The sequence below is a fragment of the Ornithorhynchus anatinus genome, chromosome 21 (genome assembly GCF_004115215.2).
Source record: "Ornithorhynchus anatinus isolate Pmale09 chromosome 21, mOrnAna1.pri.v4, whole genome shotgun sequence".
NCBI lineage: Eukaryota > Metazoa > Chordata > Mammalia > Monotremata > Ornithorhynchidae > Ornithorhynchus > Ornithorhynchus anatinus.
This window is the reverse complement of record NC_041748.1, coordinates 2,803,531-2,826,656: the sequence shown is the minus strand read 5'-3', so window position 1 is coordinate 2,826,656 and position 23,126 is coordinate 2,803,531. Positions and strand designations below refer to the sequence as shown.

The following is a 23,126-nucleotide window of genomic DNA, read 5'->3' as shown; positions in this document are numbered from 1 at the left end:
GGGGTCTGGAGTCTGGAATCTGGGGTTAGGTTCTGGGGTCCTAGGGGCCTGGGGAGGCCTGGGGGCCTGGGAATCTGAGGGTCTGGGGGGGGTCTGGGAGCTCTGAGGGCCTGGGAGGCCCGGGAAGCTGGTGGTCTGGGGAGGGTCTGGAAGACCTGAGGGTCTGGGATCCTGGGGTCTGGGGGCGTCTAAGGGCCTGGGGATGGTCTGTGGGTCTTGGGGAGGGCTGTCTGGGGGCCGAGACCCGGGAACTCGGGCCCTGGGGGCGGGGGGGGTCTGAGAGTGTGGGGGTCTGGGATCCGGCGGCCTGGGGGACGCGGAGGGGAGGGGGGTCTGGTGCATCCGAAAGGATGGGAGACGTGGGGAGTCTGAAGGTCTGAGGGTCTGGGGGCCCTTCCAGAAAAGCAATGGGGAGACTCTGCTCCTTCTCTCCCTCCCTCCCCTCCCCTCCCTGCGCCCCCACTCCCTTCTCCACAAATCTCCCTGTCAATCTCGTCCCCCTTTTCCTGTCCTGCTCTTCTCCCGCTGATTGAATTCCCCTTGTCTGCGCCTCCCTCTTCCCTCCCTCCCTCTCCGGCTCTCTTCCGCTACACTGGATTCGGTCTTATTTATTTGGGATTTATTCTCCACCTTTCCCATCGTCTCCCGCTCCCCTGGCCCCCGGCTTCTCTCGGTTTATTCCTTCTCATTGATCCTCTCTCATTCTTCTCGTCTCCCCCCTTCTCCCCTGCCTATCCCCCCCCTTCTCCCCGGCTGCTTCGCCTCTCTCCTCTTTGTGCTTTCTGGGATCGTCTCTCCCCAGCCTCCGCTCTCCCTCTCTCCCACTCTCCCTTTCCCTCCCTCCCCCTCCCCCGGCCTGTCTCCCTCTTTCTTCCTCTCCATCCCTCCTTCCCTCCCTCTTCCTCCCTCTCTCCCTCCCTCCCTCCCTCTCTCCCTCCTTCCCTCCCTTTCCTCTTTTGCTCTCCCTCTTCCTTCCTTTTCCTCCTTCCTTCCCTTTCTCCTCTCTTTCTCCTCCCTCTTCCTCCTCTTCCTCCCTCTCCTCCCTCCTCCCTCCCTTTCTCCTGTCTCTCTCCCTCCTTCCCTCTTCCCTCCTTTCCTCCTCTTCCCTCCTTCCCTCCCTTCCCCCTTTCTCCTCCCTCTTCCTCCCTCCTCCCTCCCTCCTTTCTCCTCTCTCTCTCCCTCCTTCCCTCTCTCCCTCCTTTCCTCCTCTTCCCTCCTTCCCTCCCTTCCTCCTTCCCTCCCTCCCTCCTTTCCTCCCTCCTCTCCCTCACTCTCTCCTTCCTTCCCTCCCTTACTCCTCTTTTTCTCTCCCTCTTCCTTCCCTCTTCCCTCCTTCCCTCCCTTCTCCTGTCTTTCTCCCTCCCTCTTCCTCCCTCTCTCCCTCCCTCTTCCTCACTCTCACCCTCCTTCCCTCCCTTTCTTCTCTTTTTCTCTCCCTCTTCCTTCCTCTTTCCCTCCTTCCCTCCCTCTTCTTCTTCTCCCTCCCTCCTTCCCTCCCTTTCGCCTCTCTCCCTCCCTGCTTTCCTCCCCGTCTCTCTTTCCCCCTCTCCCTCCCTCCCTTCTCCCTTTCCCTCTTTTTCCCTGTCTCCCTCCCTCTCTCTTTCCCCCTCAGTCCCCCACTCCTTCTCTCCCTCTCGTTCTCCCTCCGCCGCCCCCTCCTCTCCCTTTCTGGTCTCGGCTCTCTCTCCCCGAGGACTCTCTCTCCATCTCTCCATCATCTCTCCGCCTCTCTGTCCCCCCTTACCCTTAGATCCCCCCCCCCCGCCCCCGCCCCTCCGCCCCAGTCCCCTTTCCCTTTCATGCCGTTTTGCATTTTTACCATTTCATCCTTCCCCACGGGGCTGTCCCCCTGGCCTTTTGATTCATAGCGGGCCAGAGGCCCTTGCCTAATTCTTTCCCTAGTGTTAGGACAGTGCTCCGCACCAGCGGGACCCTAATGAAATGCAGTTCCCCGTCCCGGGGGTCACCCCGGGCCTTTGCCCTCCACCTCCCGGGCTCCTGCCCGAGCTTCTTCTGCCATCCGTCTCTGTACCCGCTACCCCTTCCTCCGGCCCTCTCTCCCTCTCCGCCTTTGTCTGTCGGAGTTGAAAAGTTAGCAGCCTTCCCCACTTCCTTTCACTCCCCCTGCACATTTGTAAAACGGCACAGGGCCTGAAAAACCGTGACATGAACAACTAAAGAACGCACACCCAATCTGGGTTTCTGTCAGCTGGAGTGGAGAAGAGCTGCCTGTTTGCTTTTTTTTATTTTTTAATCCCCCGGGAGGAGAAGAATAACAACAACGGGCTCCTTCAGCCCTTACCAGGTCCGGGCACCGTCCTAAGCGCTGGGGTGGAGAGAAAGCTCACGGTCTCAATTTCCCAGACGAGGTCACGGAGGCCCAGAGGAGGTGAAACGACTCGCCCAGGTCACGCGGCAGGCGAGCGGCGGAGCGTGGTTCGAACCCTCGACCTTCGGACCCGGGCCCGGCCCTGGGGGCGCCGTGGAGGGATCGGAGTCGTCATATTCCTTAAGCCGCCTACTCCGCGCCGGCCGACCGATCGATCGTTGGTGGCTACTGAGCGCTTTGTGCGTGCAGAGCACTGTGCTGAGCGCTGGGGAGAGGGCGATACGGCAGAGTTCGGAAGTAGACACGTTCCCCGCCCGCAGTAACTGTCGTATTAAGCGCGGCTCGCCGCGGGGAGGGGATGTGTCGGTCGACGGTTGCGGTCTCCTCCCCCCATGCGCTCGATACAGTGGTTTTGCGGCACTGTGGACGCTCGTGAATGCAATCGAGTGAGAGAAAACAATGTGCCAACCTCTGGGGAAGATCCAAGGTGACCGGGGCCCCCACGGGGGTTTGCGGCCTAGGCAGGAGGGAGAAAAGGGATGAATCGCCCATTTTACGGGCGAGGAAACCGAGGCCCGGAGAGAAGCGAAGTGACTTGCCCGAGGTCACACGGCAGAGAAGTGGCCGGGATCCGAACCCGCGGCCTCTGACGCCCAAGGCCGGGTTCTCGCCAGGAGGCCGGGCCCGATCCCTCGCAGCCGTCCGCCCCGGTCCGTCGGCCGCCTCTGGAAGACGGGGACGAAGACCGTGAGCCCCGCGCGGGGACAAAGCCGATGGCTCTGTAGCCACCCCGGCGCTCAGGACAGCGCTGTGCCACCTGGGTAAGCGCTCGGTACGGTGCTCCGCACGCGGCCGGCCGCTCAGTCCACACGACCGAACCAGTGAACAGATACGACGGTGGTGATTATGGGGGCGCCGGGGACCGAGGGCGACCGGGGGACGGACCCGGACGGGGGGGGGGGGGGCGTCCGTTACGTCCGAAGCCGAGCGAACGCGCGGCCTATTTATGTATCTGCGGAGAATTAATTGTCGGGCGCCGGCAAGGAGCGGATTATAAATTAGAATCATTTTCGCCAGGCGAGGCCCATCTCGTCTTCTCTCAGAAAGGGCTTGTCACCGCCTCTCTGACTAATTCCCGGTGAACGCCGGCCTCTTCTCGGCTCCCGCTTCTCTCTCCCGCTCTCCCGGGGGCCCCCTCCCCGCCTCGCCCCCCCCCACCCCGGACCCTTCCCCTCCCCGGTGGCGGGGAGAGGACCCTGGCGTCCCCGCGTCCCCGGATCCACGCCTCGGCTGCGGCCTAGTCACTGGCGGGCGGAGAGGAGAAGCGGCTCGGCCGAGAGGAGAATAAAAATAATAATAATAATAACGACGATGACACCATACTTGTTTAAGCGCCTCGCCCATCTCATCCCCATTTTACGCCTTTCTCTCACGGCATCTGTTCAGCGCTCACTAGCCGCCAAGCACTGTTCCTAAGCACTGGGGAAGAGACAAGGTCACCGGTCGGACGCAGTCCCCGTCCCAGGCGGGCATCCCGGGCTAAATCGGAGGGAGGAGGATTTTCATCCCCACTCGACGCATTCTATTTTTCTGGCATCTGTTAAGCGCTCACTCTGTGCCGAGCACTGTTCTACGCGCTGGGGGAGATCCAAGCGTCATCGGGTTGTCCCACGTGGGCCTCGCCGTCTTCATCCCCATTTGACAGACGAGGGAGCAGAGGCCCGGAGAAGTGAAGCGACTGGCTTAAGCTCACCCGGCGGACAGGTGGCGGAGCCGGGATTAGAACTCGGGTCCTCCTGACTCCCCGGCCCCGGCTCTACCCGCTACTCCAAGCTGCCTCTCGTTATACTATTACTATGATTATTATTAACTCCAAACTACTCAGGTCAGGCACAGTCCCCGTCCCACGTGGGGCGCACGCAATCCCCATTTTCCAGATGAGGGAACTGAGGCCCAGAGGAAGCGAAGGGACCGGCCCAAGGTCACACGGCAGACAGGGGAGGAGCGGGGGATTAGAACCCGGGTCCTTCTGACTCCCAGGCCGGGCTCTACCCACTAGGCCGGGCTGCTTCCCTGTTCCCCCCGTGCTCCATCCCCGCTCCGTACCTGTCCGATTAGCGCTCCGTCCCCGTTCCCCGTAATAATAACGATTATGAAAATATGACGGTACTTGTTAAGCGCCTACTATGTGCTGAGCACTGTTGGAAGCGCTGGGGGAGATACACGGTTACGGGGTTTGCCCCACGTGGGGGCTCCCAGCTCCATCCCCGTTGTCCAGAGGAGGGAACCGAGGCCCAGAGAAGTGAGCGGCTGGCCCAGAGTCACACAGCGGAAGCCGGGATTAGAACCCATGACCTCTGACTCCCGGGGCCCGGCCTCTTGCCACTGAGCCAGTGCTCTATCAGTGCTCCATCCCAGTGCTCCATCCCCGCCGCCTCCTCTCCCTCTCCGGGTGCCCGCGAGGGGGACGGGGGGGAGTCATTCGCTTCGTTAACGGCAGAGTTCACGGAACCACCGCCGTTGCTAATTAGCAGAGGAGAGAATATCAGCATCGTTAACAGACTCCAAACATTTGCACCGGCTATCTCCCCAGCTCAGCCAGAGAGGGGAGGGCAGAGACAGAAAGAGACAGAAGGAGACGAGAGATGAGAGACGGAGAGAGTTGGGGGAGAGACAGAAAGTGAGAGAGATGGAGAGAAAAGGAGATGGACACAGAGAGAAAGAGAGAGGAGGAGGAGAAGGAGACAGAGAGAGAATCAGAGAGATGGTCACAGAGACAGAGAGAGGCAGAGGAGAGAGGACAGAGAGAGAGGAACACAGAGAGAAAGAGTTAAAGGGAGAGAGACAGAGTTGGAGAGAGACAGAGACATAGAGAAAGAGGGTAGAGACAGAGTTGGGGAGACAAACAGAGAGAAAAAGACAGAGAAAAAGCGAGTCAGAAAAGGAGAGAGACAGTGTTGGGGAGAGATGGAGAGAAAGAGAGAGACAGAGAGGAAGGGAAATTAAGAGCGAGAGAGACAGAGTTTGGGGAGCAAGAGAGTGAGGCAGAGACAGAGTCAGTAGAGAAAGAGAGAGTTAAGAGGAGAGAGATAGAGTTGGGGAAACAACAGAGAGAAAGAGAGAGTCAAGAGAGAGACAGAGAGAAAGAGAGAGAGACAGAGTTGGGGAGACAGCAGAGAGAAAGAGAGAGTCAGAGAAAGAGTGAGTCAGAGAGAGAGGCAGAGTTGGGAGAGATGGGGAGAAAAAGAGAGACAGAGAGGAAGGGAAATTAAGAGCAAGAGAGACAGAGTTGCGGAAAACAACAGAGAGAAAGAGAAGTCAGAGATAAAGAGAGAAGAAGAGAAGAAGAGAGATAGAGTTGGGGAGAGACAGAGAGAGTCAGAAACATGGAGAAAGAGAGTCATAGAAGGAGAGAGGACAGAGTTGGGGAGAGGACAGAAAGAGAGTCAGAGAGAGACAGAGAGAGATGGGAGTTGGGGGGAGAGAAGAGGAGAGACTGACAGAGAGAAAGAGAAAATAAGAGGAGAGAGCCAGAGTTGGGAAGAAACAGGAAAGAGAAAGAGGAGAGAGACAGAGCTGGGGAGACAACAGAGAGAAAGAGAGAGTCAGAAAGAGAGAGACATAAAGGGTGAGTCAGAGAAGGAGAGAGACAAAGTTGGGGAAAAACAGAAAGAGTCAGAGACAGAGAGAAAGGGAGTCAGAGAAGGAGAGAGATGGCGTCGGGGAGAGAGAGAGAAAGAGAAAATAAGAGGAGAGAGACAGAGTTGGGAAGAAACAGAAGAAGAAAGACGGAGAGACATAAAGAGAGAGTAAGAGAGAGGCAGAGTCGGGAGACAACAGAGAGAAAGAGAGAGTCAGAGAAGGAGAGAGGACAGAGTTGGGGAGCGACAGAAGAGAGAGTCAGAGAGAGACAGAGAGAAAGAGAGTCAGAGAAGGAGAGAGATGGAGTTGGGGAGAGAGAGAGACAGTCAGAGACAGACAGACAGAGACAGGGAGAAAGAGAAAATAAGAGGTGAGAGAGTTGGGAAGAAACAGAAAGAGAGAGGCAGAGGCAGAGACATAGAGAAAGAGAGAGAAAGAGGAGAGAGACAGAGTTGGGGAGACAACAGAGAGAGAGAGAGAAAGTCAGAGACACGGAGAAAGACAGAGCAGAGAAGGAGAGAGACAGAGAGAGTTGGGAGAGACGGGGAGAAAGAGACAGAGAGAGACAGAGAGAAAAAGAGATGGACAGAGAGAGAGTCAGAGAAGGAGAGAGACTGAGACGGAGAGAAAGACACAGTCACAGGAGAGAGACGAGAGGGTGGGAGAGAGAGGGAGAAAGAAAGTCAGAGAGACTCAGAGAGAAGAAGAGAGGGACACAGAGAGAAAGAGAGAGGCAGAGAAGGAGAGAGAGAGAGAGAGAGAGTAAGAGGAGGGAGACAAAGAGAGTTGGGGAGAGACAGAGAGAAAAGGAGCATCAGAGAGAGTCAGAGACGCAGAGAAAGAGAGAGTCGGAGGAGGAGGGAGACAGAGAGACCTGGGGAGAGACAGAGTCAGAGATAGAGAGAAAGAGAGGGGCAGAGAGAGATCCAGAGGCAGAGAGGTGGAGACAGAGAAATAGAGACAGAGACAGAGACTGAGACACAGAGAGAGATCCAGAGGCAGAGAGCCAGACATGGAGACCGAGGCACAGTCAGAGACTGAGACACAGAGAGAGATCCAGAGACAGAGAGAATCAGAGGGGAAATCCAGAGACAGAGAGGGAGACCGAGACATAGTCAGACACAGACAGAGACTGAGTCACAGAGAGAGATCCAGAGACAGAGAGAGACAGAGGGAAATCCAGAGACAGAGCGGGACACATGGAGAACGAGAAATAGAGGCTGAGACACAGAGAGAGAGATCCAGAGACAGAGTCAGAGAGAGATTCAGAGACAGAGAGAGTCAGAGGGAAATCCAGAGACAGAGAGGGAGACATGGAGACCGAGACATAGTCAGAGACAGACAGAGACCGAGGCACAGAGAGAGATCCAGAGACAGAGAGAGATTCAGAGAGAGACAGAGACGCTGCGAGAAATGGGGGGAAGAGATTCAGAGACAGAGAGACAGAGAAAGAGAGACAGAGGGACAGAAACTCTGCCATAAGCCCTACGTGGGACAAGCTGAGGAGCTTGTAGCTTCCCCAGCGTTTAGAACAGGGCCTGGCAACAGGGTAGGGCCTAACGAATACCGCGCCGGTTATTGTTATTCACCGCAGTAGAGACGGGGAGTTGATGTGATCGGGGATTTTTCATTATCCCGAGCGGCGTGAAAATGAGAGCTGGCACCGGAGGCTAAGCCCAACGTTTGGGACAAGGTGAAAGCAGCGTAGCCGGGGGGCGGGGAAAGCGGGGAGATTGCTGGGGGCCCAGAGGAGCGAAGTGACGGGGCCAAGGTCACACGCCGGACAACAATAATAATAATAATAATGATGATGATGATGTTGGCATTCGTTAAGCGCTTACTGTGTGCAGAGCACCGTTCTAAGCGCTGGGGAGATCCAGGGTCACCGGGTCGTCCCACGTGAGGCTCACGGTTAATCCCCCTTTTACGGAGGAGGCAACTGAGCCCCAGAGAAGCGAGTGACTCGCCCACAGTCCCACAGCTGACGAGTGGCCGAGCCGGGATTCGAACCCATGGACCTCTGACTCCGAAGCCCTGGCTCTCTCCACTGAGCCACGCTGCTTCTCTAATGATGATGGCATTTGTTAAGCGCTTACCATGTGCCAAGCACTGTTCTAAGTGCTGGGGTAGATGGACCCAGCCCCACGTGGGGCTCGCAGTCTTGGCGCCCCCCCCCCCCCCCATTTTCCAGATGAGGCGACTGAGGCCCAGAGGAAGTGAAACGACTCGTCCAAGGTCACCCGGCAGGCAAGCGGGATTAGAACCCAGGACCTCCCGCCTCCCGGGCCTTTTCCTGCCCGCCCGATCTGTCCCCCTTCCTCCTGCCCCACAGTCCCTCTCTTAAGCGGCGCGGGCTCCGTGGCAAGAGCCCGGGAGGCAGGAGGCCCTGGGTTCTAATCCCGCTTGGGTGACCTTGGACGAGTCGTTTCACCTCTCTGGGCCTCAGTCGCCTCATCTGTCAAATGGGAGGCAGACCGGGGAGCCTCGCGCGGGCGACCTGATGACCCGGGATCTCCCCCAGCGCTTAGGACAGCACTCGGCACGTAGTAGGCGCTTAGAAAGACCGGAAATTATTATTGTGACGGTCGCCTTCTCATTGGCTCATTGGACAGAGACCAAAATTATTATTATTATGATCCTCTTCTCACGGGCTCATTGGTGTCCCATCCCTGCTCCCCAAATTCCTCCCTCCCCCGCAGGGACGATTTTCCCGCTGGGAAGCGTTTAATCCACTGCAGTTCCGAGGCCCGCTCCCGCTCCGGGAAATTTCTCCCCTTTAACGGTATTAATTTATCGGATCCCGGTCTTTAATAAACATCATTATCCCATCGCCAGCTGGGATTCTGCAGATGAAACAGGCCGGAAGGGCCCTTTAATTAATAAAGTCACCTTGATCGATCCCCACGATCGGAATTGGGGATGAAGACCGTCTGAGCCTCACGTGGGTCACCCCAGCGCTTAGGACAGTGCTCGGCACACCATAAGCGCTTAACAAACACCCACATTATTATTATTATTAGATAACATTAATGAATTATATAATTAGATTATTATTATTAGATAATAATAATCGGATTATATAATTACAGAGTATGACGTCGACGTCTGTTAAGCATTTACTATGTGCCCAGCACTGTTCTAAGCGCCGGGGGAGATCCGGGGTCATCAGGTGCGGCTCCCGGTCTTCATCCCCGTTTTCCAGATGAGGTCACCGAGGCCCAGAGAAGGGAAGTGACTCGCTCACAGTCACACGGCTGCCGAGCGGCGGAGCCGGGATTCGAACCCACGACCGCTGACTCTCGAGCCCGGCGTCTTGCCCCGAGCCACGCTGCTTCCCGGATGGGTCCGTCCATGCTATTTACTGGACGCCTTCGGAGCGGCGCGTCGAGCGTCTGGGAGACTGCGATAGACGATTAGACCGCAGGCCCGTCAAAGGGCGGGGACCGTCTCGATCTGTCCCGATCTGTCCATTCCAAGCGCTCAGTACAGTGCTCTGCACATAGTAGGCGCTCAATAAATACTATTGAATGAAGGGAGTTGGTAATAATGATAATAATAATGCCGCTATTTGTTAGGCGCTTACTATAGGCCGAGCATAACGACAGCGGTAGTCGTGAGGCGCCTACTACGTGCCGGGCACTGTTCTAAGCGACGGGGGAGAGACGAGGGCAGCAGACGGGGCAGACGGGGGAAACTGAGGCCCGGAGAAGGGAGGTGACCGGTCCGAAGTCACCCAGCTGGACGGGTGGCGGCATTAGAACCCACGACCTCGGACTCCCGAGCCCGGGCTCTACCCGCTGAGCGAAGCCGCCTCTTGGGGAGGGCACCGAAAGTTGGTTTTCGGCTGGGCCTTCTCTCCCAGCGCGTCTTCATTCAAGAGTATTTATTGAGCGCTTACTATGTGCAGAACACTGTACTAAGCGCTTGGCATTTGTTAAGCAGAGCACTGTTCTAAGCGCCGGGTCATCGGGTCGTCCCACGGGAGGCTCCCGGCCTTCATCCCCATTTTCCAGATGAGGGAACCGAGGCACAGAGAAGTGAAGTGACCGGCCCCCGGTCCCACAGCTGACAGGGCGCGGAGTCGGGATTCGAACCCATGACCTCGGACTCCCGAGCCCGGTCTCTTCAAACTGAACCACGCTGCTTCTGACAATATTTGTTAAGCGCCCACTATGTGCTAAGCACATAGCACATAGGTGGGAGATACGAGGTCACCAGTGGAACCCAGTCCCTAAGAAGGAGGGAGAACAGGGATCGCATCCCCATGGAATCGAGGAGGAAACTGAGGCACAGGGAGGGGACGCGCTCAATAAATGACCGAATGAGTGGGGGAAGCAGCGGGTACAGCCCGGGCCTGGGAGTCAGGAGGTCCTGGGTTCTAAACCCGCCTCCGCCCCCCTCTCTGCCGCGTGGCCTCGGGAAGTCACTTCACTGATCATGGGTTCGAATCCCGGCTCCGCCGCATCACTTTAGGCAACTCACCTCCCTTCTCTGGGCCTCTGTGACCTCGTCTGGAAACATGGGGATGGAGACTGGGAGCCTCACGTGGGACAACCTTGATGACCCTGGATCTCCCCCAGCGCTCAGAACGGTGCTCTGCACGTAGTAAGCGCTTATCAAACACCAACATTATTATTATTATTATTAACAAATACCATCATTACTATTCTTATTCACTCCTCTGGGCCTCCCTCATCTGAAAAATGAAGCCCGGAGCCCCGGGTGGGACCCCCCGATGACCCTGTATCTCCCCCCAGCGCTTAGACAGTGCTCGGCACATAGTAAGCGCTTAGTAAATATCACTTTTATCGTTATTATCAATATTATAACCCCCCGGGGGCAAAGGTCCATCCGGTTTCGGAGGCCGGGCGAAGGGTGAGCGTCCCTGGCCTCCTCCGTGCTCCCCCAGCCCGTCTCGTTTTAGCACCGGGCCGGACGCCAAGGCAGCGGGGGAGACGCCACTGTAATAAACTCCCCTCCGCCTTAATTTTATGGGGCACGGGGCGGCCGTGAGTAATTAACTATTAATAAAAGCATTAGCGAGCTCACCCTGGGGGCGGTTTTAATTCGCCGGGCCTCCTGCCAGGGCCCGGTCGATTGACGCGTTGGAATAGGCCCTCGCAGACGTTCAGCACAGCGCTCTGCGCTCCGTCGGTGCTCAGTCAGGCCACCGACGGCGATCGAATAATAATAATAACAATAGTGTTGGTATAAAAGCACCGTTCTAAGCGCTGGGGGGCATACAGGGTCATCGGGTCGTCCCGCGTGAGGCTCTGGGTCTTCATCCCCATTTTCCAGATGAGGTCACTGAGGCCCAGAGAAGTGAAGTGACTCGTCCACGGTCACACCGCTGCCAAGTGGCAGAGCCGGGGTTCGAATAATCATTTTCCAGACGAGGGAACCGTGGCCTGGAGAATCATAATAGGAGCGTGGCTCGCTGGCCAAGAGTGTGATTCATTAATTACGAATACCAATATTATTATTAATTAAGAGCGTAACTGATTAGACCGCGAGCCCGTCAACGGGCAGGGATTGTCTCTCTCTGTGGCCGAATTGTCCATTCCAAGCGCTTAGTCCAGTGCTCTGCACACAGCAAGCGCTCGATAAATACTGCTGAATGAAAGAGGCCGGGCTCGGGAGTCAGAGGTCATGGGTGCGAATCCCGGCTCTGCCCCTTGTCGGCCGGGGTGACTGCGGGCCAGTCGCTTCGCTTCTCCGGGCCTCAGTGACCTGATCTGGAAAATGGGGGGTGAAGCCCGGAGCCTCACTGTAAGCCCGTCAAAGGGCAGGGACCGTCTCTATCTGTTGCCGACTTGTTCATTCCAAGCGCTAGTCCGGTGCTCTGCACATAGTAAGCGCTCGATTAAATACTATTGAATGAACGACCCGCTGCCCCTGGATCTCTCCCAGCGCTTAGAACCGGTGCTCTCTGCACATGGTAAGCGCTTCCCTTAAGCAGCGTGGCAGAGAAGCAGCGTGGCTCAGTGGAAAGAGCACGGGCTTTGGAGTCAGGGCTCATGAGTTCGAATCCCGGCTCTGCCACCTCGTCCGGCTGGGTGACTGTGGCGAGTCACTTCACTTCTCTGGGCCTCAGTTCCCTCATCTGTAAAATGGGGATGAAGACTGTGAGCCCCACGTGGGACAACCTGATTCCCCTATGTCTACCCCAGCGCTTAGAACGGTGCTCGGCACATAGTAAGCGCTTAACAAATACCAACATTATTATTATTAATTCCCAGATACCAACACCATTATTATTATTGACGATGATGATTTGAAAAAAGATGGATGGCGGCATTTGGGACACCATTGGTATTTGGGGAGTGCTCATTTCACGCCAAGCTCCGGGGGTTCGCTGGGAGACGCCCCCAGTTTGCAGGGGAAAAGGGGATACTGAGGCCTGGATGGGGGGGGGGGGGCCGCGCAGGAGAATCTGCGCATGCGCACCAGCGCCCCCCGTTCCCACGATCGCACAGCGCCCCCTGCCGGCGCCGCCTCCACTCGACACCTCTTGCTATTTCTTCTTAATGATCCCTTGTATTCATCATCATCATCATCATCATCATCATCATCATCATGATGGTATTTGTTCAGCGCTTACTATGTGCAGAGCACCGTTCTAAGCGCTGGGGTAGACACAGGGGAATCGGGTTGTCCCACGTGGGGCTCCCAGTCTTCATCCCCATTTTCCAGGACGAGGGAACTGAGGCCCAGAGAAGTGAAGTGACTTGCCCACAGTCACACAGCTGACAAGTGGCAGAGCTGGGATTCAAACTCGACGTTGGTATTTGTTAGCGCTTCCTACGTGCAGAGGCGCTGTTCTAAGCGCTGGGGGGAGATCCAGGGGAATGGGGTGGTCCCACGTGAGGCTTCCCGGGCTTCATCCCCCTTTTTCCAGATGAGGGAACTGAGGCCCAGCGAAGGGAAGTGACCTGCCACAGTCACACGGCTGACAAGGGGCAGAGTCGGGATAATACTAATCTAGTAGTACGTTATATTTGTATAAGATGGTACATTATTAATGTATGGTGGCTCAGTGGGAAGAGCCCGGGCTGGGGAGTCGGAGGTCACGGGTTCGAATCCCGGCTCCGCCGCTTAATGTTGGGATTTGTTCAGCGCTTACTTATGTGCAGAGCACCTGTTCTAAGCGCTGGGAGAGACACAGGGGAATGAGTTGTCCCACGTGGGGCTCCCAGTCTTCATCCCCATTTTACAGATGAGGGGAACTGAGGCACAGAGAAGTTAAGAGACTCGCCCACAGTCACACAGCTGACAAGTGGCAGAGCCGGGATTCGAACTCATGACCTCTGACTCCCAAGCCCGGGCTCTTTCCACTGAGCCACGCTGCTTCTCCTATGGGTGTGTGTATATATATATATATATATATATATATATATATATATATATATATGGGTATATAAGACGACGAAATTAGTCATATTAGCATTAGCATAATTAATGAGAATGTTAACGTAGTATTCTAACACGCCAATACTAATATCTTAGTCTTACATACTCATATATACCGTATCTATACTCTATGCACGTCACAGGTGGTACATATACTATTACTTGATACATCTATACTACGATATATTAGTGACCTCATCTGTCAAATGGGGATGAAGACCGTGAGCCGCACGGGGGTCAACCCGATGACCCCGTATCTCCCCCAGCGCTTAGAACGGTGCTCTGCACATGGTAAGCGCCTAACAGATACCAACGTTATGATTATTATTCTAAGCTCTGGGGTAAATACGACTCCTCTGGGCCTCGGCTCCCTCCTCTGTCAAATGGGGACGAAGACCGGGCGGCCGATGACCTGGCATCCACCCCGGCGCTTAGAACAGTGCCGGGCACATAGCGAACGCTTCACGGGCACCGTTTTCATCACGGGTTCATCGGGTCGGACCCGGTCCCCGTCTCGATCCCCATTTTCCGGGCGAGGGGACGGGGGCCCAGAGAAGTGAAATGACTCGGCCGAGGTCACCCGGGAGGCGAGCGGCGGAGCCGGCATTTGAACCCAGGCCCTTCTCTGGCTACCGAGCCACGCCGCTTCTCCGAAGGAACGTCTCCGTCCCGTCTCACCCAAGTCCTTGACGCCGCCTCGGTGGCCCGGTACGGCGGCCGGCACGTAGTGAGCGCTTCCCGAATACCGTCGGTTCCGTCTTACGCTGGTCCAGGGACCCCTCGCTCTCTCTGCCTACGAGTCCCTTCTCGTCTAGGAGTGATAATTGGGGCATGTGAGCACCCACTCTGTGCCAAGCGCTGTACTGAACGCCAAAGTCGATGCGAGCAGTTCGGGTCGGACGCGGTCCCCGTCCCCATTGCCCAGGTGGGGTAACTGAGGTAACCTCTTTCCCACCGCCCGGTCACTCGCCCCGAGGGGCGGCGGGGCCTAGCGGCAAGAGGCCGGGCCCGGGGGTCGGAGGACCCGGGTTCTGATCCCGGCTCCTCCGCCGGCCCCGGGCCGGTCGCTTCCCTTCTCCGGCCCTCGGTTCCCTCACCTGGAAACGGGAAGGACGGAGACCGGGAGCCCCACGGGGGCCGGGGGCCGGCTCCGATTTGCGCGTTATCGGCCCCGGCGCCCGGTACGGGGCCCGGCACGTAGTAGGCGCCTAACCAAAGCCGTCATCACCGACGAGGGAACCGGAGAAGGACTCGCTTCGTCGGGCCTCGGTTTCCTCACCCGCCAAATGAGGATTCAATCCCCGTTCTCCCTCCCAACTAGACCGTGAGCCCCGTGGGGGACCTGATCTCCCCCAGCATTCAGTCCAGCGCTTGCCACGTAGTAGACGCTTAACGATAATAATAACGTTGACGTTTGTCCCCGTTTTACAGATGTGGGGTGAGGCCCAGGGGATAATAACGATGATGGTGTTAAGCGCTCGCTACGTGCCGAGCGCCGGGGGAGATACGAGGTCATCGGGTGGTCCCCCCGTGGGGCTCCCGCTCTTCCTCCCCGTTCTCCCGCCGGGGCAACTGACGGCCCCGGAGATGGGAAGCGACTGGCCCGAGGTCACCCGGCAGACGCGCGGCGGAGCCGCGACCAACGCGACGGTCGTGGGCGTCGTAGTTAATAGCGACGATAACGATGTTGGTACGCATTAGGCGCTTCCTATGTGCCGCAGCACCGTTCTAAGCGCTTGGGGGAGACACGGGGGAAATCGGGTCGTCCCCCTTGGGGCTCACGGTCTTCATCCCCGTTTTCCAGAGGAGGGAACCGAGGCAGCGAGAAGTGACGATGCCGACGACGGAATCTGTCAGGCGCTTACTCCGTGCCGGGCACCGTTCGAGCGCCGTCGTCGGGTCGTCCCCCGTGGGGCTCCCGGTCTTCGGCCCCCTTCGCCGGAGGTCACCGAGGCCCCGTCCCAGGTGACCCGAGGGCACCGACCCCCTCGAGGTCAAACGCGACCTCTCGGAAGCGAGGGCGGGCCGCGGCCCCCACGACCCAGACCGCCAGATCGCCGGCCCGAGCCGGGAACGCGGAAGACGCCCCTCGCCCCCTTGCCGAGCCGATTAGGAACGGGGGGGGGGGGGGGGGGGGGGGGCAGAGATCGGAGAAACCGAGGCCGGAAGCCGGACCGGCCGAGGGCGCGGCGATAGACACCGGCCGCCTCTAACCCTCCGCCGCAGAGGAACGGGATCGGCGGCGGCCGGCCGCGGGCCGCCTCCGTCCGGAGCGTGAGGGGGCGAGGAGCCGCGGGACGGGGGGAGCGTGGGGTCGGAAGCCTGGAGCTCCGCCGTGGGTACGCGCCGTTTAAAATGGATCCGACGTCTAAGCGGGGGCCTCCCGAGCGGGCCGGGGACGGGGCGGGAGCCGACCGCCTCGCCGGAAGCGGGTAACGCGTAACCGGGTTCCGCAGAAGTGGAACTCGTACGTGGACGGAAATCATTAGCGTTGAACGCCAGAGTGGATTTAACGCGACGGCGGATCCCGCCCCGGGCGGGGCGAGCACCTGGCGGGAGCCGGCCGCCTCACCGCGTCGCGAGGAAATCGTAAGGGGGCTGGGGTGTCCGCCCACACGCGGGTATCGCGGCGGTGCAGTCCTCCCGCTGACGCCACGGTAATAACGATAACGTCGGTATCTGTTCCGCGCTTCCTATGTGCCGAGCGCCGTTCTAAGCGCTGGGGGAGACGCGGGGGAATCGGGTCGTCCCCCGTGGGGCTCACGGTCCTCATCCCCGTTTCACAGATGAGGGAACCGAGGCACCGAGGAGTGACTCGCCCACAGTCACACGGCTGACAAGCGGCCGAGCCGGAATTCGAACCCACGACCTCTGACGCCGAAGCCCGTGCTCTTCCCACTGAGCCGCGCTGCTTCTCGTATTCCATATCCCTCCCAGAGGGGAAGCTCTGACGCCGTGTTTCCCCCCAAAAAGGAAGGCCGATTGTCGCGTCTAAATAATTGATTCGATTCGCCCCGCGGAATGAATTCTATACAAAACTCGGGGTTTTTCCGTCCCCGGCCTCTCTCTCGGGGAGGAGGAGAGGCGAAGCGACCGGCCCGAGGTCACCGGGGGGCGGAGCGGGATAGAACCCGGGACCTCCGACTCCCGGGGCCCGGCGCTCTCGCCGCGGTCCGCGTCCCCGTCAACTCTCTCCTCTCCTTTCCCCGGCCCGCGCCGGGCAACCCGGCGCGAGCGAAAGCCGGGCGGGCGTGGAGGGCGAGGAGGGGGGCTTCTCGGTGACCGGCGCGATGATGATGTTGGTATCTGTTAGGCGCTCACTACGTGCCGAGCACCGTTCAAAGCGCTTGGGGGAAACAGGGGGAATCGGGTCGTCCCACGTGGGGCTCACGGTCTTGATCCCCATTTTACAGATGAGGCGACGACCCCGACGACTCGAGGGTCCGCTCCGGGGGGCCGGCGGCCGGACGCGCCACCCTCATCTCCCTCGCGCGGCCCCGGGGACCCCCGAGGCCTCCACCCGGAGTCCGGCCTCGCCCCCGGCGTCCCGAGGAGACCCCTCGGCCGCCCCGGCCTCCGCGAGGCGCTCGCTCCGGCCGGGACAGCGTCCCGAGCGCCGGGGGGCGGGGGGATGGACGGTCACCGGGTCGTCCCCCGTGGGGCCTCGCGGGCCTCACCCCCCGGGAAGAACAATCGTCACGACGACGGTGTCCGCGCCGCGCTTGCTCCGCGCCGGGGGAGATCCGAGGCCGTCGGCTCGCGGGCTTCGCCCCCGTTGCCCGGCGGAGGGACGCGAGGCCCGGAGAGGCGAGGCGGCCCCCGGCCTCCCGCCGTCCCGGGGTCGGGGTCAGGGGCGTCCGGCGGCCCCCCGGGGCCGGGCCCCGGCGGCCTCCCCGCCGCCTCGGTCCCGCGGGGGGGCCGTCTTCGTCCTCCGGGTCGTCGTCGCCGTCGTCCTCCCGGCTCCACAGCAGCAGCTCGAGGTCGGGGTCCGCGTGGGCTCCTTTGGGCGTCCGGGGGTCCGGCTCACCTGCGGGGGCACCGGGGGTGGGGGGGGGGGGGTTGGCTCACGCGCGAGGGGCCGCGGCCGGTAAATACGACGTCGGCTCCCGGGGGGCGGGGATAGGGGTCCGCCAGCTGTCGTCCTCGCCCAAGCGCTCGGCGCGGCGCTCCGCGCACGGCGGGCGCTCGATCAATACGTCGGCCCCTCGAGGGCGGGGACGGGGTCTGCTTCCCCTCGTCCTCGGCGCGGCTCCCGTCAACTAACCCCGCGGGAGTCCGGCGGGCGCTCGGTACGTAGCGGCCGGGGGTCGGGGGAGGGGGAGGGAGGGCGGGCGGGGGAGACGCCCCGACCTTTGGCGGAGAGGGCCTTGAGGGTGACGTGCAGAGAGATCCCGGACAGGCAGATGGCGAAGCCCAGCCAGTTGAGGAGGTTGATCTGGTCGCCCAGCCAGTGGGCCGCCATCAGCAACGTGCACACCTCCTGCGGGGACGGAGCGCGATCCGGGGGGCCGGGCCGGGAACGTCCCCGGGGGGCCGGGGCCGGAGCGGCGCGGGGGAGACGCGGAGACGGCGAGAGACGGGGACGCCGAGGCGACGGAGGAGGGACGGAGGCGGCGAGAGAGCGGGGGAGAGGCAGAGACGGCGGGAGAGGGCCAGAGACGGACAGGGACGGAGACGGGGCGGGGGGGGGGGGGGGCACGGGGACGACGGAGGAGGGCCGGAGACGGTGAGGGGGCGGGGGAGAGACGGAGACGGCGAGAGAGGGCCGGAGACGGCGGAGGAGGGGAGACGGCGGGAGAGGGCCGGAGACGGTCAGAAAAGGAGACGGGGACGCGGAGACGGAGGAGGAGGGCCGGAGACGGGGAGGGAGAGACGGAGACGGCGGGAGAGGGCCGGAGACGGGGAGGGAGAGACGGAGACGGCGGGAGAGGGCCGGAGACGGACAGGAATGGAGACGGGGAGAGGGGGACGGGGACGCGGAGAAGAGGAGAAGGACGGTGAGAGGGGGACGGACGGCGGGAGGGGGACGGGGACCCGGAGACGGCGAGAGGGCGGGGAAGAGGCAGAGGCGGCGCTTAACGAATGCCCCGGCGATGCCGCCGCCGCCGCCGCCATCTCGGGCCCCGTGCGGGACGGGGGCCGCGTCCGACCCGCTCGGCCCGGACGACGACGACGACCACCGCGGTGTCCGGAAGCCCTCGCGACGCGCCGGGGACCGTACCGAGCGCCGGGGGCGGGGGAGACGAGCCCATCGGGGAGGGGAGGGGACGGAGGCCCGGAGCCTACCGAACGCCGTACCTTGAAGATGCCCGCGATGGAGAGGGTGAGGCTGGAGGTGCGGGAGACGAGGAGGAACTCGGAGAAGCCGAGGCCGAAGGCGAGCAGCCCCCCGCCCAGCAGGGCGCAGAGGACCCCCGCCAACGCCCCGGCGCCCTCCGCCCGGAACAGCTTCCGCGACGTGGACAGGGGCAGGCCTGGGGGGACACGGGGAGACGGGAGGGAGGGGCCGCCCCCCCGGCCCCCCGCCCCCCCCCCCGCCGACCGCGACCCTCCGTTCCATCGCCCCCGGCGGGTTACGCGCTCACTAGGCGCCGGGCGCCGTCCCCGGGCTCTCCGATCCCTTCGCGGCGGGCCGGAGGCTCAGAGGGGGTCCCGGGTTCTAATCCCGGCCGCGCGTCAGCGGCGTGACCCGGGCCGGTCCCGGCCCTCCTCCGGAAAACGGGGACGGGGCCCGGGACCCCGTCACTCCCCCGGCCTACCTTCGACGGCGGCGAAGAGGGGGAAGAGGCCGAGGAACATGAGGGCTGCAGGTGGAACATGGTGTCGATGGGGTTCTGGAGCCCTGCGGGAGACGGGACGGGCGGGGGGGGGGGGGGGTCGGGCGGACGGACGGACTCCGGCGCCCGCCCCGCGCCCGGCCCCGGGCCCGCGGGGGGCCTCCTACCGAGCTCGGCCTTCTGCAGGAGCATCTGGGTGAGGGTCCAGCGGGCCCCGCCGACGAAGGAGGCCGCCAGCACCAGGGCGAAGCCGTCCGCGTCGAACTGCGTCGACTTATACGTGAAGAGGAAGAGCCCCGCCGCCACCAGGACCACCACCAGCACCAGCCCTGCTCGCTGACACACAGAGGACGCCCGCCTCGCCCACCCCGGCCCGCGCCCGCCCCTCCGGTCCCTCCGCGCCCGGGGGGGGGGGGGGGGAGGACACGGCGGGAGCGGCCGGACCGTCGGCCGGGCGCCCCGGGGCGAGGACGCGCCGATCGCCGCCGGGGAGGAGGGGGGTCTCACCGGCTCCTCCAGCCTGAAGATGAGCGAGAACATGAGGATGAAGAGGATGGCGGACGACTTGGTCATGGTGTACCTGCCGGAGGGACGGGGTCGGCGCGGCCCGGACGGGGACCCCTTCCCGCCGGAGACCCCCCCTCCCGGCCCCCCCCGGGGCTCACAGGGAGACGGTGATGTAGAGGAAGCTCCAGTTGGACAGACCCACGTCGAGCACCGTGGCCAGGGCTGACGGGGAGACGACCCCCGCGGGGGATCTGAGGCCCGGGAGGCCGCCCTCCTGCCCCGGCGCGCCGTACGTCCCGCCGGACCCCCCGTACCTGTGGGGGCCACCCTGCGGAGGTAGTCCGGCCAGCCCAGGACGACGCGGGCCCGCGCCTGGAAGCGGCTGAGCGCCGTGCGGGCCAGGGCCGACGAGGCGAAGATGACGGCCAGGTGCAGCAGGGTCATGAAGAGCGGGAAGTGGAAGCTCTGCGGAGCCCCCGGGGCCGTCACCGCCCGCCCGCGGGGCCGCCCGCGCCCCCTCCCCACCCGCCCCCCCCCCCGGCCCCCGAACCCGGTACCTTCATGAGCCACTTGTTGTAGAAGGTGATGCCGATGGAGAAGCAGTAGTAGAAGAGGACCAGGCCCAGGGTCAGCGGGACGCGAGCCAGGAAGGCCGGGCGGGCCGGCCGCAGGGCCATGGTCTCCCGGGACGCCGCCGCGCTCCTCCCGGCCGCGGTCTCCGCCCTGCGGACGCGACCCCCGCGGCTTGACGGGGCCGGCACTTTCCCCCTCCCCCTCACGGGATCCGGCCGCGGTCCGCGGACGAGGAAACCGAGGCGCGGAGGGGGGCTCGCCCGGAAGAGCGGGCGACGCTCCCCCCGATCTTGACTCTATTTATCTCGACTCTATCTATCGCCATCGTTCCCGCCCGTCCGTCTCCCCCGATCGGACCGTGAGCCCGTCGGACGGCAGGGACCGTCTCTATCCGTGGCCGACTCGTTCGTTCCAAGCGCTTAGTACGGTGCTCTGCACGCAGTAAGCGCTCAATGAATACTACTGAATGAATGAATGACCCCCGCCGGGCTCGCCGCTCTGCACCCGGTGGGCGCTCGGTCAATGCTACCCAAGGAACGGTCCGTCCCCTCCCTCGTCTGGCTCTTGGGCGCGGCGCGGCGGGGAGGGCCCGGAGGTCGGGGGTTCGGATCCCGACTCCGCCCCTTGTCGGCCGCGGGACCGCGGGCCGGTCACTTCTCTGGGCCTCGGTTCCCTCGTCCGTCCCCGGCGCTTACGACAGCGCTCTGCGCGTGGTAAGCGCTTAACGGATACCGACGTGATCTCTGGGAGCAGGGAGGGCGGCTCAGTGGAAAGAGCCCGGGCCTTGGAGTCAGAGGTCACGGGTTCGAATCCCTGCTCGGCCACATGTCAGCTGGGTGACTTTGGGCGAGTCACTTCACTCCTCGGTGCCTCAGTTCCCTCATCTGTAAAGTGGGGATTAAGACCGTCCACGGGGGACGACCCGATTCCCCTGTGTCTACCCCAGCGCTTAGAACGGTGCTCGGCACGTAGTAAGCGCTTCACGGATACCGACGTTATTATCGCCGTTACTGCTGGAATAACAACCGTAACCGTCGTCACGACGACGGTAGCCGCGAAGCGCTCACTACGCGCCGAGCACTGCTCTGAGCGCTGGGGGGAGACAAGGCCATCGCGGGGTCCCTCCCGGGCTTCATCCCCGTCTTACCGACGAGGGGACCGAGAGAAGGGCAGGGACTCGCCGGGAGTCGGGCGGCGGGATCGGAACCCACGCCCTCGGACTCCCCCGCCCGGGCTCTACCCGCTGAGCCGCCCCGCCTCTTCGACGGATAATGACGACGCTGGTGTCGGTTAAGCGCTTACTATGTGCCGAGCGCCGTTCTGAGCGCCGGGGGGGAGGCGGGAATCAGGTCGTCCCACGTGGGGCTCCCGGTCTTCATCCCCATTTGACAGATGAGGTCACCGAGGCACCGAGAAGCGAAGCGACTCGCCCACGGTCCCCCGGCTGACGCGTGGCGGAGCCGGAATTCGAACCCACGACCTCTGACTCCCAAGCCCGGGCTCTTTGCGCTGAGCCGCGCTGCCTACGAGTCAGACGACCGGGGCTCCGCCGCCCTTCCGCGCCGCGACCTTCGGTCCGGCCCGCCGGAGACGACGCGGCCCGCGGGTCACGGGGTCACGGGTTCTAATCCCGACTCCGCCGCCGGGTGACCTTGGGCCGGTCCCTTCCCTTCTCCGGGCCTCGGTTCCCTCCCCTGGAAAACGGGGCCGGGGCCTGGGAGCCCCCCGGGGGCCGGGGTCCAACCCGGTGACCTCGGATCCTCCCCCCCAGCGCTCGGCACAGTGCTCGGCGCACAGTCGGCGCTTCAAAAATACTATTTTTCTTAGGATGATGAGTCCCTGGGCCTCGGTTCCCTCGTCTGTAAAATGGGGATGGAGAGCGTGAGCCCTCGTGTCCCACTCCGGCGCTTAGTACAGTGCCCGGCACGTAGTTAGCGCTTAAGAAACACCATCGTTATTACTATTCTGCGAGCCTCAGTTGCCTCCTCTGCACAACGGGGATGAAGACCGTGAGCCCCTCGTGGGAATGAGCCCCGGCGCTCAGTACAGCCCCTGCCACATAGGAAGCGCTTCCCAAACACCATGACGACGACGACTCCCCGGGCCTCGGTTTCCTCCTCTGCAAAATGGGGATGGAGACCGGGAGCCCCCCGGGGGCCGGGGCCTGGGTCCGACCCGATGGGCTCGTCTCCCCCCCCGGCGCTCAGTACAGAGCCTGCCACTTACTAAGCGCTTCCCAACCCCCATCACGATGATGATGATTCCCTGGCCTCGGTTTTCGCATCTGCAAAATGGGGGTGGAGACCGTGAGCTCCTTGGGGGATGGAGGCTGCGTCCAGGCGCCCCCCCCCCCAGCGCTCAGTACAGTCCCTGCCACAAACTAAGCGCCTCCCGACCCCCATCACGACGATGACGATTCCCCGGGCCTCGGTTTTCTCGTCTGCAAAATGGGGAGGGAGCCTGGGTCCGATCCGCTCGGCCTGTACGCCCCCCCCCCCACCGGCGCTCAGTACACTGCCCGGCACAGAGGAGGCGTTCAAAAAAGCCCCTTTTTCTTTTAAAGAACCAAGGAGGGCTGCTGGGAGGCGGCGGGGGGCGACCTCCCTTCCCCTCCCTCCCCCGATGGCCCCGTTGGCACCTGTCGCTCACCGGCTCCTCCGCTCCCGCCGGAAGTCCCGCCTCCCCCGGCCGGGAGGGGGAGAAGAGGTGGAGAGGGCGCATGCGCGCCGGCGCGAGCCGACGCGAGCCAGCGCGCGCGCCGAGGGGGGCGGCTTCCGGCAGGAGGAGCTGCGGGGGCGGGGCCGCGGCGCGAGCTATCCCCCGCCCCTCGATCCGGAGGGGGCGGGGGCCCCCCGACGGGCCGGCCAATCAAAGGCCGGCGCGGGCCG

At 62.1% G+C, this 23,126-nt stretch overlaps 1 protein-coding gene across 1 annotated transcript in view; it reads right to left on the bottom strand.

Annotated features, from left to right (window-relative positions):
* Positions 1–22,930, bottom strand: part of SLC35C2 (solute carrier family 35 member C2) — a 25,413-nt gene extending 2,483 nt beyond the window's left edge. Inside the window, 12 exon segments of the mRNA XM_039910068.1 lie at positions 14,060–14,192; positions 16,902–17,408; positions 17,732–17,861; positions 18,680–18,855; positions 19,141–19,182; positions 19,185–19,223; positions 19,326–19,494; positions 19,666–19,738; positions 19,824–19,887; positions 19,980–20,130; positions 20,223–20,388; positions 22,877–22,930. Of these exon segments, the coding sequence (XP_039766002.1) occupies positions 14,060–14,192; positions 16,902–17,408; positions 17,732–17,861; positions 18,680–18,855; positions 19,141–19,182; positions 19,185–19,223; positions 19,326–19,494; positions 19,666–19,738; positions 19,824–19,887; positions 19,980–20,130; positions 20,223–20,342 (1,604 nt within the window). The 5' untranslated portion in view covers positions 20,343–20,388; positions 22,877–22,930.
* Positions 22,931–23,126: the final 196 nt, after the last annotated feature.